This window comes from Artemia franciscana, chromosome 21 (assembly GCF_032884065.1).
Source record: "Artemia franciscana chromosome 21, ASM3288406v1, whole genome shotgun sequence".
Lineage (NCBI taxonomy): Eukaryota > Metazoa > Arthropoda > Branchiopoda > Anostraca > Artemiidae > Artemia > Artemia franciscana.
The window spans coordinates 28,781,171-28,801,482 of NC_088883.1; the positions used below are offsets into that span (position 1 = coordinate 28,781,171).

Consider the following 20,312-nt stretch of genomic DNA (forward strand, 5'->3'; position numbering starts at 1 on the left):
GGATATAACCCCTACCTAATATTTTTCTAATATGTTTATCTGACGTTCAATCCTAATGAAATATACCAAATTAATATAAAAATATAATACTTTATACACAAATTTGGGCTATAGATAGATAGATAGATAAGTGTATTTCAAAAACCCGTGGGCCATATACACAAAAATATAAATAAATAACAAACAAGCAAGGAAATTAACAACAGTACGAACACGCACAAAAAACAGAATTCAACGCAAAAAGTACCTAATCTAACTACAAAAGAAATTAATCATATAAAACTTTTTCTTCTTATTAAAGATTTATCTATATATACTCCCACTCGAAATATTGTGGTTGTGGTTTATATTACACATTAGGGGTGGGGTGGGGTAAGATATAGCAGGTCTGGATGGCTGATGTGTTTGGTACAATTATTCTGCATATTATGTAGTAAGAATTGTTTTCTAACTTCACAACTGTGAAGTTTGTGAAGCTAACTGTCCAAATACTTTGCCCTTACTCCCCACCCCCAAATTATTTATATTTTCCATCTTTTTTGTCACTTTTCTTATCTTATCTCACGCTAAGCTGAAAGAAACTAACGAAAAAAACCGGTTCAATAATGCGTCAATGAATGAACAACTTGAATTGTAGGGCGGTATCTTACAAGTACCACCATCATTCACTTATTTTACCTGTTCCTGTTACGTCACAGTTCAATTTACAGATACACGGGTTGAAACAAGAGAGACGAATTGGGAGAATAGATGGGAAATATCTATTTTTAGCTATAGGTTAGCACATTGGAGGGAGGGGACTGGGGGTAAAGTGTAGCGGGGCTGCATGCAAAATGTAATATATAAATTTTCATTATAAATTAACATATATATATATATATATATATATATATATATATATATATATATATATATATATATATATATATATATATATACATATATATATATATATATATATTTATAATATATATATTTATAATATATATATATATATATATATATATATATATATATATATATATATATATGTATATATATATATAAATCAATTCATGTATAAATATTGGTATATAAATTAATCATAAATAAATTTTAATTATATATAAAACAATATTTTAGAATACTTAAAATTTTGATTTGTAATATGACTTATTCTTGCTTAGCACCGAATGTAGGACTGCTCCTAAGTCTGTCATTGCCCCGGGAAAAATTAACCTGACCTTTTCCCCTTCTCCCCGAAATATCTCCCTCCGGAATATCCCGGAAATGACAAACACAATCGCCTTAAAAATCTCAGCACTGGGTTCCTTCAGCCATGGCGTCTGAGGCAGCTTTCTCCAATCCTCCTCCTCTTGTAACGGCCCTGTCGTCACAGCGATTAGCTCTTATTAGCCCTGTTTTCACTACTATTATAGGCGCTTCCTTTCTTTCTCGATAAAATTTTATATTTTACAGAAAGCTTTATTGTGGCTCATTCATAGTGATATTTTGCCAAAACTCAGAGCTAGTGCTAATTTCATCCAATCAGAAATTTTCATAGATTTTTTCAGCCAATCAAAAAACTCTATAATAAATCTAATTGACAAATTAGTGCTAGCTGAATGTCTGTATTAATAGATTTCATTGTGAATAGACAGAGCCGTATCCAGGATTTTTGGGGAGGGGGATTACGAAATGAATTTTGGGGGACTTACAAAAAAAATTAAAAAGCGCATAAAAAATGTATTTGTATTGATTTCCTTTACGTTTTTACGTGTCGGACAAACATTCCTGGGGGAGGTGTTCAAATCCCCCCGCCCCCTGAATACGGCCTTATGAATAGAAAATCAGTAAAATACGATCGCTCAAAGATGGAAATTAAAATTGTCAATTTTTTGTTCGAGAATTTTAGTTGGTCCTCGGAATTACAGAAAAAGTATTTTTTTTTGTGTGCTTACGAGAATTTTCTGTATTAAAAAAAACTACAAAAACAGAGGTGTTTTTAATCAAAGATTGAATTCCAATTTTTTTAGATACATGTGGTCGTGTAAGTTCTCACTTAACCAATTTGAACAATCAAATTTAATTGTTGCTTAAACTACGATCGCTCAAAGATGGAAATTAAAATTGTCAATTTTTTGTTCCAGAATTTTAGTTGGTCCACGGAATTACAGAAAAAGTTTTTTTTTGTGTGCTTACGGAAATTTTCTATATTAACGCTAGTGTATTCCTTTCCAAATGCTTTCCCTTTTCTATTAAATACTTTATATATATATATAAATGATTCACAAGTCAACAATTCTTATCTCTCCTTTTTTTTACAAGTCCTAAATGTCTTTTCACCGTGATTTCTCTAATTTGATAAAATGAGAAAGTCGCGATCACTAATTAAAACCGGCTTAATGTGAATTAAGAGAACCCATTTCTCTGTTGGAAGATATAGTTTATCATCTAGGATGAAAAAAGAACGAAACAACTTTTTTTTCCCTAGATTTTATCCATTTTTATCAGTGTTCCATTCCATTTGAGTTATGTAACAAAATCATTGTTGCAAGATAGCCAATAGTGCCATGGCAACACATAGAACACTAAAAATCAAATTTGTATCCAGGGGGTGGATCAAACAATTTTTTGTGGCGTTTTTAAAGTTTTTCTTGTAACCCCCTCCCTCCGAAACAAATACATTTTTCGAATAAATCCTGGATACACCCTTGTTAGCAATAGTTAACATATGAGTATGTAATTAACATGTTTATGTGCTCCATATTTGCCCTGAAGAATTTTTAGCCTTCTCCTCCCGTATCATAATTTTTTACGAACATTTTTATTAGTAAAAATATACGTAACTTCGAATTAGCTTACGTAACGAACTTCTATATTCGTATGTTTGTATTACGTATATGAGGGGGTTCACCACGTCGTCAAAACCTCGCTCTTTATACTAAAGCTTAAATTTTGTCCCAATTCCTTAAGAATGAGGCCGTATAATAAATAATTGAAATTAATAAAGTTACTTTAGCGTAAAGAGCGTGATATTAGGAGGAGGTGAACCCCTCATGCACGTAATAATTTCTGTTGGATTTAAGCTTTAATGCTGCTCCTTACTTTGCTAAACAATAAATGCTAAACAATCCTGCGCCCCCATCGTGGAAATTTTCTTCTCCCATGACAAAATCCTCCATGGAAAGATCCCCCGCATAACCCCCTCCCCTCAACCAATCCACCCTACCAAAAAAAATCCCCCTGAAAGCGTCTGTACACTTCCCAATAACCATTACTATGTGTAAACATAGGTCAAAGTTTGTAAATTGCAGCCCCTCCCACGGGGACTGTGGAGGAGTAAGTCGTCCGCAAAGACATAGTTATAAGGTTTTTCTAAAAAAACACAAAAAAATCAAATAAACACACACCCATGATCTGTCTTGTGACAAAAAATGCGAAATTCCACATTTTTGTTGAAAGATGTTTGAAACTCCTACTGTAGGGTTCTCTGATACGCTGAATCTGATGGTGTGATTTTTGTTAAGATTCTATGACTTAATGGGTTTTCCTCCCTATTTTCTAAAAAAACTTTTGATGGGTAAGTCTAAACTTAACGAAACTTATATATTTAAAATCAGCATCAAAATGCGATTCTTTTGATGTAACTATTGTTATAAAAATTCAGTTCGTTACCACGAACTGTTTGATTGGAAGTAGAGTGAAGTTGAAACATAAAACGAGAAAAATTATTGCTTCGCAAATTAGGGACAAGCAGAAGGGAACTAGCAGAAATAAAGTGACTCGTTTTACTTTGAAATATTTGCAGACTTCTAAAAGTGAAAACACCCCCCCCCCTAAATAGGATGTTTTCTTTTTGTTTAGTTATTTTTGAAGGTTGTTCTCTTAGGCACAGGAAGTTCCAAAAGAAATTTGCAGAAAATAACATGCAGAAAATAAAATACTAATTTTTAAGGTTCTCTATAGTCCTTCGCTGACCACGATATCGATGACGTTTAGTAAAATTATAATTCGCCAAAAAATGCAACCAATTACAGTTTTGAGTCAAGCACTAGTTTTAGAACTCTTCAAGAATTAGAAAATATCACAAGTCAGTTTATTTGAACTAGTTTTGCAGATATATCTTGCATAATCTGCGAAGAAATAATTTTTTCTTCATTTAAACTTCAACTTCGCTCTTTAATTTCATCATAAATTTGTTTTTAAATTAGTTTTTGTTCTTTTTTTTAATACAGATGATAAACCTTTCAAAAAAGACGTTTGTCTAACTTGGGAAATGTAACTAAGCAAACCAGCATCAGCTTTTGTTAAAATAGGGGATTTAATGCTGATTTTACTTCCTACCTTCCTTGAAATTCCCCATGAGAGATGCTGAGGCGTCACTAGCCAAAATATTCGGAGGGGGAGGGGCAATGGATTCTATTGACTGGCTGGTCATGTTAACTCGCTGATTTGGGTGATTTCGTCTTTGTAATTACGTCATTTTTTGTCTTCTATTGACTTCGTGTCGTTTATTTCCCTCAGCCCATTCACCTAATAAAAAAAAAATTAAACTAGTAAACTAGTGGCGCTTTTTACCATTTTTTATTGACTGGCTGAACAGATTGGAAGTGGGGCGTTTACCCCCCCCGTACGTAACACCCCTGGAGACACGTTCCACTTTGTCAAATAACTGAAGAGTACGATGACTATGAAGTTACTGGTATCTTTGAGAATTTGCACATAAAGAATTCAGTAATTTTATGGAAAAAATGATTTATTCTATTTGGTAGTCTTAAAAAAATATTTTTCAGTTTTCAGTCATTAAGGGGCTGGGAGGGGAGTATGCAATAGAACAGTTGTAAACTTCCAGCTATACGCTTTCGACCATGAAAATTGTAGTGGTACTCTAATTGAGTCTTCGAGTCTTGAGTGAAAATTCATTAAATGGGAATAAAAAGCGCTAATTTTGTAGCTGGTACTTTGCAATGGGGCATTTAAGACGAATTTATAAAAGGTACGTATGTGTGAGGCATGATGCGTATCCATTAGGCATCTTTCTGCCATCTGACAGCAGCTTGTTAGCTCTGATAAAAAAAAAAAAATTAATAGAAAAATTAATAAAAAAAAATTAATAGAAATTTATAGAAAAAGAAAAAAGAAATTATTTTTTATGAAAAAATAAATAGAACTTGAACTTGAAATATGAAGATGCATGCTAACCAGACGAAAAAGACGCTTTTTCTCGTTTTGCAAGAGGAGGGGGGAATCCAAGCCTTTGGTCCTAGAACATGGTAAATCAGTGGGCTGTCCTAAAATTTGCATTACCTGGTACTCTAGCCCTCTTTGGGAAAAATTTATTTTTTCTTGGACAAAATGGTAGAAACGCCACTTTGATGTAGAACCAACAATTTCTTACTTATTTCTTACTTACAATTTCTTTTCTTACTTAAAAGGGCACTAGATATTGCGATTTCCATTCAAATGAGTCCTTACCCGACTCCTAGACAAGTGGGTGGCGTGCTGGACTTGTAATCCTATGTTCTTCAGGGTGGCGTTTTAGTTCTTGTCTCACCTATCCTTTTGGCTCGAAATTCAAAAAAATTTGTTTTTGTGATAAAATTTTACTATTGAATTAAATTTTTATGATAGTTATCATTCCTGAATCATCTCTAAATGAGATGTTGTTCGCTAGGAAGTTGTGTGTCTTACACACATTTTTAAACTTTGGCTATGAACTGTGGTTCGCTCTTTACTAGGTTGCAGCTGATTCTGCAATCATGATACAACTCAAAATTGACCCTTTTTTGGTACTTAATAATAAAAGGAAAAAAAAAAGACAATTTAGACAATCTTTTTGGCACCAACACGTAAAAAAAGGTTGATGATAGGTGGCACGTAGAAAGGACACAGATTTAAAAAATCGCAAAAAAAGGCAAAGTAAATGGAAAAATAAAAACTGAAAAAAACCCAAAGCTCTTTAATTTTTGGAAGATGTTGCTCTTTTTCTCAGAAATCATGTACACGAATTGGCGTATGCCAAGCGTGGCAGAACTGTGGCAACTGTGCGTTTTGGGGACTGTGCAAGGTGAATTGGGGAGTATGCCAAGCGTGGCGGAACTCTGCGGCACACTTGGCGTCCTGAGATGTACACCAGGTGTTAGGAAGTCAGCGCCTCCTTGTAATGCACAAGCGTTGGGTGGAAGAAAAGAAAGAGACAGAAAAGAAGCAAAAGTGAAAAACACACCGGACTTAGTTATGATCCAATCAGGAAAAAGTTGGGTAATGTCAAACATCTCTGACGGTATTGAATTCAATAATTTTGACAAATCGCGAAAAAATCAAACGACTATTAATTAGTTTTGCCCCAAAATTATCCTGCTCTAAGACTTAAGTCGCCAAAAAAGCTCATTGGATGCCATTTTGTTCCGGCGATTTTTGGCAAAAAAATTGCTTTTTCTCTGGAATGGCAATAGATAGCTTGCTGTTTTTTTTTTCTGATAACAGGAATATTTATATAGAGTAAACGCAAAGTTCTTGCAGCGTAAAAAATCTTTTTCGCATGCAGACAATCATCCGCGTAGCACGCGGCCGGGATTGCTATGCGTGGTTGGGGGCAAATCATCTGACGCTTTCCGATTTCCCCCGAGGTTTCTCCAGGTACCCATTTGGAGCTGGGTAGACTCTGGCTGAACTTAGACAGTCACACCGCTTGCCCTCGTTCCAAACGAAATAATAAGCAACACCAGGACTCGAACCCTTGCCCTTACGGGCACAAGTTGCAATTTTTGCGCGGCAACAATTCGGCTAGTACAGATCACTGAGGCAATGCTGTCTGAAAATTCTTTTCAAAAAAAATAAAATACGTAGATCCCAAAAATTCTGGTGTTTTTTTTTAAAGTAACTCAACTTTTTTTTCGTTTTGAAAATATAATGGATGGGGGGTTACCGTGTGTCTCTGGTTTAAATCCTGTTGACTTTCGAGACCGACTTCGGAGACTGTGGTTCTTAGACTCCTGGTGCTGGAGCTGTTTATTGAGATACATGTTTTGTTATTGACCCGGGAGGATGAATATTCGGTATTTGTTTTATTGTCAATACCTCTAAGCTCGGTTTTCATAGTTCATTATATTCATTTAGGTTTCAGCATAAGAATATCCAATTGAAGTTTAATCTGTTTCATAGTTCACGAAATTCAACTAGAATTTGTGTCGGGAAGACACCTATGGGTAGCGCTTATCTTCCTGGGTGTGGACGAACCGCAAAAGCAATAACGATGCTTTCCATTTGAAATGCAATGCCACACTCAAAGTGTATTAATATATGATATTTAATTGTGCTGCTAGTACTAACAACTCACTGCAGCACCAAGCTGCCTGAGGCCAACAAAGCTGCATACGCTCCTCCTCCATCCTAATCTATTCAAAACCCTCCTAATTAAACACCCCTAAGAAGTTCCTATTTCCCTTAGTATCTTTCCTTAAGACACCTTCCCGCCTTGTTCAGGGACGACATGCTTTTTGTTTGGCTCTAAACGGTTGGCCGACAAGAACGATTCTGGTGATCGGTCATCCTTCATCCGCAGAACGTGTCCTAGTCATCTCAACCTTTCTCTCATTATAACCGTGGAAAGTGAGATTGAACTATATTTTTCGCACAGCTTAGTCTTTGAGATACGGTCAGTTAGTCGGGTAACCAAAACATTCCGTAGATAATTTCTCTGGAAAACATCTAGCAAGTCCTCCACCGTTTTTCTTCATGTTTTTCATAACTTTTTTCAACTAAAACACCCTGGGCTTTGGCTAATCTATGTTTAACATCTTAACTGCACTCACTGTCTTTGCTAATAATATTATCCGGATAAAAGAAGCTGTCCGCTTGATGAATCTTCTCGTTACTCAGCATCACCGCTTCACCTTACTCATCCCTAGTCTAAGCGACTTTGTGACTTAGTCTTCCTAACATATTTAGTGACTATATTTAGTGACTTAGTCTTCCTAACATATTTAGTGACTATATTTAGTGACTTAGTCTTCCTAACGTATTTAGTGACTATATTTAGTGACTTAGTCTTCCTAACATATTTAGTGACTATATTTAGTGACTTAGTCTTCCTAACATATTTAGTGACTATATTTAGTGACTTAGTCTTCCTAACATATTTAGTGACTATATTTAGTGACTTAGTCTTCCTAACATATTTAGTGACTATATTTAGTGACTTAGTCTTCCTAACATATTTAGTGACTATTTAGTGACTTAGTCTTCCTAACATATTTAGTGACTATATTTAGTGACTTAGTCTTCCTAACATATTTAGTGACTATATTTAGTGACTTAGTCTTCCTAGCATATTTTCAAACCTACGGTTGCACCTTTAACTCGCAAAACTTCTAAAGCTCGTTCATTGTGTTAACAATTTCATTTAGGATGTTTAAATCATTAGTACACTTTAAACCTAGGATAGTTTAACTACGTTCAAATTTAATTAAATGTAGATAACTTCGAAGACCACACTGCCTTTCCATGACGAAAGTAAAACAGTTCAAAATAGGGATGATAGCTAAATATATTATCCTCAATGAACAGTCTACTGGCAATCATTAAAACCTCAAAACAACTATCGATGACTAACGGTAATTTATCAGTTAATTATTAATTATTAGCTAATTATTAGTTAATTTAGCTAATTTAGCGATCGACAATTTAGCTATTGATTTGAACCCCAACAAGATAGTGGCAGTGAAATATCAATCGAAGTTCCAATCGAAATATCAATCGAAGTCGAAGTTTCTTCAAACCAGGGATTTGAAGTCGGTTGTAAATTATACAGACTCCAACTCCGACTTCAACTCCTGAAACTTTAAATATAATTGCTCTGACTTCGAGCTGTAACTTCGATCTGTAATAATTCCCTTTTCTTAAAGCGCCCTTTTCTTCCCTTTTCGAAAAGAAAGCATAGTTTTCTGAAATTATTTTCTAAATATCTAATAACCGTCTAATAGTTAATAGTTATAAATTTTATAATAGTATTAAAGCATAAATTTGTTTGTTTTCAAAATTTATGTCTTTGTGTTTCCATAACTCCGATCCCAACTCTGATTCCAAAGGGTCTTATATTATCTCTCTTACTCTGTCTCCGACTCCATTCAGCAAAAATGTTGTAAAACTTGGACTCCAAAGCCCTGCTTTAAGCTTCAAATAATCTCATTCCAATTTAGTGAACTGCTTACTCTTCGTCATGTCCTTAGCTGTCTTACTGTCTCCTAATGCTTGAAATCGATATCTGTTAGTTCTCAGGATTTCATAAAGTCAGTGCTCTTGCTATATCCGAAATTCCCAGGCTTTATAACTCTTGGGACAATTCTCCCCTAAACCTAGCTCCAACAAAGTTGTGAACTTGTAATTGACATTGAAGAAATGAGGCTTGCTTACTTTATATGTTATGATTTTAATTATTACTTTTTTTGCGTGGCAGATTTTAGAACTTAAAACATTAGAAATATTAAAAGATAGTTTTGTCTTTTCGCAGAGCTACACGTTTCCCTAAAGTGATGATAGATTTTATAATCGTGATATAATCTTAAAAACATGATTGAGGGAACATGATATATTTATAAGATCATGATCGTGTAGATTGTATAGACGCATCTATAACGAATCATTTGAAGATTTAGGGCTTTTTTCATGTTTAAGCTTCGATAGCCCAAAATAGAGGTGTTTAATATTTTTTAGTTTGTTCATCAATTGTAATTTGTGTACTGTTTGAAATATTTTAGCCGTTACAAGTACCCAGAAGATCACTGATTTCTGTCCAGAGTAATGATAGGTCAACCCTCGTGACGTCTTTTTGCTATAAAGCTAAGAGTTTTCTAGAAATTTTAAAAGAAAACAGACCGAGAAATTCAATTTTTGTCACTAAAGTACTTCTTTGGAAATTAGTTTTTCTAGACTGACACCGTCTAATGTTCATTTATTTTCCTCAGTTATTAAAATTATTAAATTATTAATTAATAACTAAAATTAATACTTAAATGATAATTAAAATTCTTATTGATTAAAATGGTGAAACGGGGATGGGAAGACATTAAAAGAAATTTCTGTCATTATCTTAATAGAAAGTATTACCGAAGATTGTCCTTTGGCCAATCGTCTGGGGCTACACGGAAAGCAGGTCGTCCTTGTCTGGGTTGGGAGGATGTCATAAATAAAGATTTAAAGGAAATGGGAGCTTCCTGGGAGGGTGTAAAGAGGGAGGCTTTAAATAGATTAGGTTGGAGGAGGAGTGAGCGTAGCTGTGTTGGCCTCAGGCGGCTTGGTGCTGCAGTGAGTTATTAGTAGTAGTAGTAGTAGTAGTAGTAGTAGTAGTAGTAGTAGTAGTAGTATTTTAATAGACATTAAAAGAAATTATTGTGTGAAATTACATACACCCTCCACCCTCCAGATTTCCAGCCTCCAGATGCAGGGAAGTTAGAAATTATTCAGTTTGTTCCAGCTTACTACGTCTGTCCACTTTTATGGCACATAAAAATTGATAATTATTATAAATTGCTACAGGGAAAAGCATGAATAGGAAAAAATATAGATCCCTAAAATTAGTGATAAATCGGTTACCGTTGGCAATACTAGCTATCTTTCTCATTATAGTAATTTTGAAAGATAATGAAAATAAATAATAATTAATTTTTAATTTATTTTTAATTATATAATTAACATAACAAAGTTGGAAGAATTTAATTATTAGTAGAATAAGAAATAAAATATATTCTAATTTAAAAAATAGTAACACTAAATCATTATTTTATAATGCGAAGATTAAACAAGCAATTGCTAATCTACAGTATGAATTTGTAATTGTGCCAGTGGATAAAGCTAATAATAATTTTGCCATAATTTGTCAGAAGCTGTATTGTGATATCTTAAAAATGGAGTTATGCACAACTAATGTTTACGAAAAGGTAGATTTAGAGGATGAGAATTTAATTGACAAGACTGAAGAAATACTTTTTAAAAATTTTAATATTAAAATAAATGACAATGATAAAAAGTTCCCTTTCCTATATTGGACTGTAAAATTTCATAAGAATCCCCCTAAACCACGGTTTATTGCTGGAGCAGCTAAATGTCCAACCCGCATTGCTGCTACTGACCTCTCTTTAATTTTAAAGGAAATTGTAAATAAACTTAAAACCTATTGTTCTGGTATTAAAAAGTTTTCGAATTTTAATCCATATTGGAGTGTTAATAATTCACTGCAGGTGATAGTCTTTAACAATGGTTTCAGCTAAAAGAATTGAGTCTTTCGATTTTGCGACAATGTATACTAATTTATCACTAAATGTAGTGTTATATAATTTAAAAACTGTTATCAAGAAATCTTTCCTCTTATCTAGTAAAAGGTTCTTAAAAATAGACACTTATAATAAAAAAGCTATATGGACAGATTGCTTTAATACCACAGTTAACTTGAGATGTTACAGCTTGGATATGATTTTTGAGTTATTAGACTTTGTTTTATACAATACTTATATAAGATTTCGTGGTGATTTGTACAAGCAAATCGTGGGAATTCCCATGGGGGGGAATGCCAGCCCATTTATAGCTGACTTGTTTTTAAGTCAACTAGAATATAAATATATGATAGATAAGAATAATCCAAATAATTTAAAACATGTTTTGTCAAATAATAAAAGATATTTAGATGATATTTTGGTCTTACACTGTAAGGATTTCATTGATATTTCTAAAAATATATATCCATCAGAGCTTACTCTTGAACCTAGTCATGTCGCTGGTCATGAAGATCATTTCTTAGATTTAAATGTTAATATTTGTGATAATAATAAATTAAGTTTTAAAATGTATAATAAAACGGATGATTTTGATTTTGAAGTGATTAGTTTCCCATTCCCTGAAAGTAATATACACTCAAATATCACATATTCTGCGTTTTTCTCACAGTTACTTCGTTATGCGAGGATTTGTAGTAATTATATTGATTTTAAAAATAGATGTAAAATCTTAAGCCAAAAATTGATATCAAGAGGTTTTTCTCCAAATAAATTAACTTGGCAATTTAAAAAATTTAGTTTTAATTATAACGAACTTTTAAATAAATATCAAAAGAATTATCTGGAAATGCTTAAAGAAATTTTCAACTAATTTCGGAGGTTCGAGAAATGATGATGCAGCGCCATTTATTTTGAATTGTGTTTCTAATAGAGCGGATTTAAAAAAAAAAAATAGCCACATGGTAAAGATGAATTCTATAATTGTTTAGTTCATTAATTTTTTTTTTTTTTGCAATGTGTTAATACTTGTGATTTGGTAAATTTATCATATTTAGTTTACCTATTGTTACTAAAAAGAGGGATATATTAGCAGGATAAGCTTGTTTTGGTGTTACTTGGTTGTTTTACATTTGCTGGTTTTTTTCATAGGCATGTATTTTGGGGGTGATACCTGACACGGGGATGCCATGGATATTCTGTGGTAGCCACAACACTTGGCTGGGTAGAGAATTTAAAGTGGCGAAACCCTATAGGCCAGTGTATTCTCCTGATGAGCCCTTGTGTTGGGTTGTTGCCTCTGAATTATTTGTCTTTATTATTTTTTCTATTGTTTGGTAAATGACGACTTATACTTATTGACGACATGACTGCCTGTCCATGGATTATTCTTTATGGTTGATTGTGTTTGGCTATGCTGTTTGACCTATGTGATTGTATGGATGAGTAGGGTTAAGGCCTCATTCAAGTGCTGGTCTATATTAATCACTAATTTAGGAAAACAGTCTTCCTTTTCTCCTTCTGTCTCTTTTTTTTTATGTGTTTGTGCTGTTGCATTGGTGATTTCTCTTTTCATGATAAACACTATTTATAGGAGGAAAGATGGAGCCATACGTCAAAAGATGCAGCAACACTAAACTGCAATCAGCTGAAAAGCTGATGTACATTTGCAAAAATCAGCTCGGTAAGTTGAATCATTGTTTTACGAATGGTGTTTGCTTGTCTTAGTTTTCTTTTCATTCTTTTTTAAAGCTTCTTCAATTACGATGCAATTGTATTAGAAGCTCTAATTCTTTTATTCCCCCAGCTTCATTTTTTTTCTTTTTATTTACTATGTCACTCTACACCTTTTGTAGATGCAACAACACTAAGCTGCAATCAGCTGAAAAGCTGATTGTAGCTTAATGTAGATTTGCAAAAATCAGCTCGGCAAGTTGAATTATCGTTTTGCAAATGGAAGTTTGCTTGTCTTTCTTTTTTTCATTTTTTTTTCTAAAACTGTTGTAATCGTAGTGCAACTGTTTTTGAAGTTTACTATGAAGTTACCATGAAGTTTGAAGTTACCAACTGTTTTTTTTTACCATGTTTTACTTAACTTGCTAGTTCTGTCGCCATTCCTTCAAAATTTGAGATGCTTATTTCGACCTCTTCCTCATCCGATGTGGCTCAAAATCTGTATATAGCTTTGTTTTGTCTAACATTTTATATTCTGATGTTCCAAAGTACTTAATTCTCCTACAATTCAAAAATTTAAAAAGCTGTGGAAATTTTCGCCCAAGCGTACCTTCGCCACTGCGGATGTGGGTGTTTCTAATAGATAACACTCAAGCATTTTTTAGACAAGCATTCTTACATTTAAGCTGTAGAAACGACAGAGAAAGTAAAGATTTCATCAGAACAAGAGCCAACAGCTCACATGGCACTTGTGACGAGGTCGGACTCTAAAATTAGACTGAGTACTAGAGCTGTCGATTTTGTTGTTCTATTTTCATCGTCCTAGCACGTCAAGAAGCACCGAACTCGGCAAAGCATTAGAAATCCCTCCAGCTTCCCCAAAGAGATCTGGTCTGGTTATGTCAATCACGTATCTAGAACATGTGCTTATTCTCGAACTCTCCAAAGCACTAGAAATCCCCCCAACATCCCCAAAGAGATCGGATCTGGTCTGATTATGTCAATCACATATCTAGAATTTGTACCCGGTTATTTTAATCACGTATCTAGGACTTGTGCTTATTTTTCCCACCAGATTTCATCCCGATCTCTCCATTCTTAGCGTTTTCCAAGATTTCCTGCTCCCCCTCCAACTCCCCCCAGTGTCACCCGACCCGGTCGAGATTTAAAATAAGAGCTCTAAGACATGAGAGTCTTCTAAATATCAAATTTCATTAAGATCCCATCACCCGTTTATAAGTTAAAATACCTCATTTTTTCTAATTCTTCCGAATTAACTGTCCCTCTCCCGATGGTCGAATCAGGGAAGCAATTATTCTTAATATAATTTGGTCCAGTCAGGTACACGTCTGCTAACTTTCATCGTCCTAGCTTATCTGGAAGTGCCTGAACTAGCAAAACCAGGACCGACAGACCGACGGACAGAAATTGCGATCGCTATATGGCACTTGGCCGACGGGCAAGTGCCATAAAAACCCCTATGAAAATTCTTTATCTCATCGCTGGATGTATATGCGAAATTCTGTAACAGAAATTGAGCTTTGAGAAAGGAAAAGTAAATGTTTTAGAAATTAATTCACCTGAACGGGGTGTGTCCGGATATTCATTGCATACGAAGTATAGTTTGTATTAAAGAGCAAAGTAAGCGCAATTTGCAAAATGTAAGTCTAAAAAGAGTTAAATAAATACTTTAAGAAAAAAACTTAAAAAAAAAACATTTTACAAATGGACTAAAAAGAGAAAATAAATTTTGCGGCTCTAAAGAATACTTTTGGTATAGGCTACATACTTCGATATTTCCTGAGCATTTTTACTGTTGTGAACTCTTAGTCAAATTTGTAAAAATTTTCAAAAAATTAAAAAATGGTGCCCATTTTACTTAAATAAAAAACCGTGAATAGTTGACTAAAAATGCGTACCACCTTTAAATTTTAGAAAATGTATGTTTTTTTTCTCTATAGTCAGGAATTTTGAGCGTTTCAAAATGTGAAGGGAGGACTAGATCTGACAAACAAATCAGCAAGCTTGGAGGAAAGAACCTCCTCCAGGATTTGCCCTTCAAATAGGGGCTAACGGCCTGAATCTAGGAATAATTATAATGTTCAAAAAGGACGTAAAGTTTCAGTGTTTTCACTCGTATTTCACAGTCAAACCACAAATTCTCGACAGCTCTCGATGGTATCTAGTTACACCTCCCAGTCAAAACTCGGCCAAAGTTGAAGCTCGCAAAAAGATTTGAAGGTATTGCACCATCTTAACGAAAAATCAGGAATATGATTAGCAGTCATTATGAACGCAACGTCTTCCTTAAAGCAGCTTTGTTTATTCAAGATGTCATTCAGGCAGTGATTATGAACGCAACGTCTTCCTTAAAGCAGCTTTTTTTATCCAAGATGTCATTCAAGCAGTCATTATAAAAGCAACGTCTTCCTTAAAGCAGGTTTGTTTATTCAAGATGTCATTCAAGCAGTCATTATGAACGCAACGTCTTCCTTAAAGCAGCTTTGTTTATTTAAGATGTCATTCAAGTAGTTATTATAAACGCACCGTCTTCCTAAAAGCAGTTTTGTTTATTCAAGATGTCATTCAAGCAGTCATTATGAAGCAACGTCTTCCTTAAAGCAGCTTTGTTTATTCAAGATGTCATTCAGGGAGTCATTATAAACGCAACGTCTTCCTTAATGCAGCTTTGTTTATTCAAGATGTCATTCAATTTGTCATTATAAACGCAACGTCTTCCTTAAAGCAGCTTTATTGATTCAAGATGTCATTCAAGCTGTCATTGTAAACGCAACGTCTTCCTTAAAGCAGCTTTGTTTATTCAAGATGATGGAAAAATTGTTTTCTAGGATTTCCTTGCTGGAGTTGTTGGGAAACATCTTCATCAAACAAAGTGTATTGATTTGAGCGTTGATCTTTTTTTATACTAAGCTTCCGTCGTAGTAGGGGTTAACAGTCTTTTTTATTTAGAGTATACAAAAAAGAAGGTAATAAATCTTCTAGAAGACAGCTGTCACCAGCTTTCCCTTAGACCACTATTCGAATTGAATCGAGAAATGAAGCAAGGGGGAAAACATCAAAACCAATAAGCCTATAATGATAGATGACCATCCCCCTGGGTTGGGAGGATGTCATAAATAAGGATTTAAAGGAAATGGGAACTTCCTGGGAGGGTGTAAAGAGGGAGGCTTTAAATAGATTAGGTTGGAGGAGGAGCGTGCGTAGCTGTGTTGGCCTCAGGCGGCTTGGTGCTGCAGTGAGTTATTAGTAGTAGTAGTAGTATAATGATAGATATAACTAGTACAACTATTAAAGATTTAATAGATCTAATAGTCAACTATTAAAGAAAGTCAGGTTCGGCTTAGACGCCACGATAGTGGCGTAAATTGGGAGAGGTGCTTTAAGATTTTTCCATGATAAAAATCCTTGTTCCTTCTCAAGGAGACTTTTTAATTTTTTCCTTCGTTCAGTTTGGGTTTTATTTCTTTTTAACCTTCCGCATTTTCTGTTTTTTGTCTTGGTCTTTTTATCTCGTTTCTTTTATTCGCTTTTCTATTATTCGCTCTTCTTTTATTTCTATTTTCGTCTTCTCAATTTTTCATGTCGGGGAATTTCCAAATGGGGGATTTTCCGAGGGGAAGGAAACGCTTAGCACGTTTACAAATATCGAAATTTAGCTAGCATTAATTTGAGCCTGTAAGATTTTTCATAGGAATTTCTGATTGGCTGGGAAATACTATGAAAAATTCTGATTGGTTCAATTTAGTGCTAGCAAAATCTTAATATTTGTAAAAATCTTCTGTAAATGGCCCTTGTTGTTGCTTTTGTTGCCCCTTGGGACATCTTATTGATATCTCGAGGTATCCATTTTCTACTTTCGCTGATGCTCAATTTTTCATGTCGGGGAATTTCCCAATGGGGGATTTTCCGGGGGGAAGGAAACGCTTAGCACGTTTACAAATATCGAAATTTAGCTAGCATTAATTTGAGCCTGTAAGATTTTTCATAGGAATTCTGATTGGCTGGGAAATACTATGAAAAATTCTGATTGGCTCAAATTAGTGCTAGCTAAATCTTAATATTGGTAAAAATATTCTGTAAATGGGCCTTTAGTATATTCAAACTGGAATATATCTACTACACATAACTTGTTTACTATATTTAGTTATTATTCATAATCATGTTTTTTTCTATTTTTCAAATCTTGATTTTCATTTTCAAATATGCTGGTATGAATACATTTCTTTTTTTTTCATCGGGGGACGTGAAGACTGGCTTCTGAAGTGACATTTGACTCTGGTCAAAACCCGCCTTAAAAAATTCGGCAGGTCTAGTCGCCAAGTTCTCTTGTAATGGCTTTGAAATTATGAATTTCCGCTAAAATATTTACTGAGAAAATAGATTTAATATTTTCTTTTAATTCTACTGCTGCTACTAACAAGCTCCATGCGCTCCTCCTCCACTCCAAGGTGTTCAAAGCTTCACTCTTTACCTTCCCTCATCAGCTCCTAGTCCTTACCAAAGGAAGAAAACAAACCTTTGGCATATATCATACAGGAGGGTAGCCGAAACTCAAAAACCAACAGAAATCGATAATTTCTAGTAATAATTAATAATAAAGAATTGGTTCGTGGAAAAATTATTGGCAGAATAATACCTCAGTTAATTTAGATGGCTGTCAAATTACAATTATTGAAAATCAAGTTACAATCATCATAATTGTGATAATTGTGAAATTACAATTATCAAATTAAAATTATCTAAATTCCAACATAAAAATTAAACACTTAAATTTTTGTAAAGACATGAAGGAAGTCTTAAGTTTTTTAGGCATTGAAAAAGAATACGTCATTTGGCGAAAAAGAATGCGATTGCGGAGAATACGAATAAAGAATAAGAATAATTTGATTTTATCTTATTTTGTTTTCTGATTTTTCACGATTGAAATGAAAGGGCCTGAGGGATTGTTTAGGTACGGATTTCTAAATGTAATTATCTAAATTCTATTACAACAATTTTGACTATTGCCTATTTTATTTACGAAACTCATACAATAAACATTAATCACAACAACAGCCCAGGGAAGGCACAATAGATCTGATAAAAGGCGGCTGCAAACTTTTAACTCTCGATCAATTACTTAAACAATGAAAAACAAACAATGCATTTAAAAACAATCAAAACCCTAAAAACATTTAATTCAAATTCAATGAAAAATTAATTTAATGCTTCAATTTATTTAAAAAGTGAAGGAAATACTAGATTTTTTTTCTTTTTTAGGAATTGAAAAAGAATACGAACATGCCTTTCTTTCATTATAGCCCTAGAAAGCTGGTGACCAACTACAAGAAATGCATTAAAAACAATTAAAACCCAAAAACTTCAATTCAAAATCAGTAAAAAATGAATTTAATGCTCCAATTTCTTTGAAAATGAAGGAAATAATAGATTTATTTTTTTTAGGAATCGAAAAAGAATACGAACAGAAAGTCATACCCGACGGTAGATTTAACGTTGATGGTTTTCTCTGTCTTGTGGATGTCAGTGTGGTACCAAGCCGCCCAATTGAACGTCAGCTGGATTTTATTGCTCATACGTTACAGAATTTGATGAAAACGAAGAAGCCTGTTGTGGTAGTCACTACTAAAAATGACGAAGCATGCGACGCTTTCGTCAGGGAAGTGGAAAGGTTTATAAACAGGAAGGATTTCAAGGGTAGGTTCGCCTGCTTCGCTAAAATTTTTGATCAAGGGTTGTCTGATCAGAAGTTTTCAGGGGTTTGATCAGGGGTTTCGTACAAAGTAGTTGACTTTGGTGAATGAAACTCTCAGGTATGTTTTCCATAGCCTAAACTATGGCATGGGAATATATTTTGAAGTGTCTACCCAATGGCGGTTCTAGCAAAAATTCCCCCCAAAAATCTCCCAAAAATTTTCTGGCCAAATTTTAAAAACATTTTCGTTTATTAACAAAATTCTAATTTATTGACGAAATTTTCCATTTATTCAGTTCTGAAATTTTGTTTTACCCTCTGCAAATTGTACTAACCATCTTGTATTAACTATCTGGTTAGGAATGGTAATGAAGGTATAGGAAAATGGAAGTTTTGGATCAAATTGATTACACTTATTACCAACTGCGCCCTGTACTTTATTTTAATAAAAATAAAGCTTCAAAAATTACAGAACAATTGTAACTACTAGGTTATTTATTTGAAATTTTGCGTCCTTAAGATTAAAGTACCCCCTCTGCGCCCCCCTAAAACCGTCTCAATGTCTACCTTTACCTCTTCCTCCTGCGATGGCACTGAGCTTAAACGAACTGGCACAAACTTTGTGACTCATAACTTATATAAATTCTGTTTATGACTCATTTTAATCTCTTGACCTTGAAGCAGCACTTGCTGTTCTAATTGATGTCGCTGTCTTTTCTTGCTTCTTGTTTTTTTTTTGTTTTTTTTTTTATTGACATGCTCATGTTAGCTCCTGCTATTGTAAAGAACAAATATATTCTATTCTACGTGGTCTCCAAGGTTAGCAAAATGCAATTTACAATAAAAAGCTTCAAATTCAACTTTGTGTCATTAAAGTTAAACTTTTAGGAATGTATATTCTATAGTACACAAGACTTAAGGGAAGGGTTTTGAAGTTCTTGATTGTGCTAAATCCTGATATAGATTTCAAAATTAAATATTTTTGGTTTCAAAATTTTTTGGAAAAATATGTCTTAAGTATTGACAAAATTTAAATATAGTATAAAAACCCACTTTCCGGTTCTTTTTTCCAGTTCTTAGAGTAAGGAAAAGTAGACACCAAACGAAAATTATAGTGATTATAGTATAATGCATATATTATAGTATATACAAATATATATATATGATATATATATATATATATATATATATATATATATATATATATACATATATATATATCCTTCCCTCTGTAGTGCAATGTAGTGCAGTTCCATCACATTTAGTCCAATAGCAGTTGATAGCTTGCTTTTTCATGTCGATTCAGCAAAATTCCAATATTTTTAGTTTTACAAGCGCAAATATTATATATTATATATGTATAATATTATAATATTATAATATTGTATAATATATATATATATATATATATATATATATATATATATATATATATATATATATATATATATATATATATATATATATATATATATATATATATATATATATATATATATATATATATATATATATATATATATATATATATATATATATATCCTTCCCTCTGTAGTGCAATGTAGTGCAGTTCCATCACATTTAGTCCAATAGCAGTTGATAGCTTGCTTTTTCATGTCGATTCAGCAAAATTCCAATATTTTTAGTTTTACAAGCGCAAATATTATATATTATAT

General features: G+C 33.4%; 1 protein-coding gene across 1 annotated transcript in view; it reads left to right on the forward strand.

Annotated features, from left to right (window-relative positions):
• The window catches only part of LOC136040798 (rho GTPase-activating protein 190-like), a gene marked incomplete at its 3' end in the record, with an annotated part of 203,100 nt that overhangs the window by 49,112 nt on the left and 133,676 nt on the right, over positions 1-20,312 (forward strand). The window contains 2 exon segments of the mRNA XM_065725127.1: positions 12,844-12,933; positions 18,387-18,638. Coding sequence (XP_065581199.1) covers positions 12,844-12,933; positions 18,387-18,638 — 342 coding nt within the window.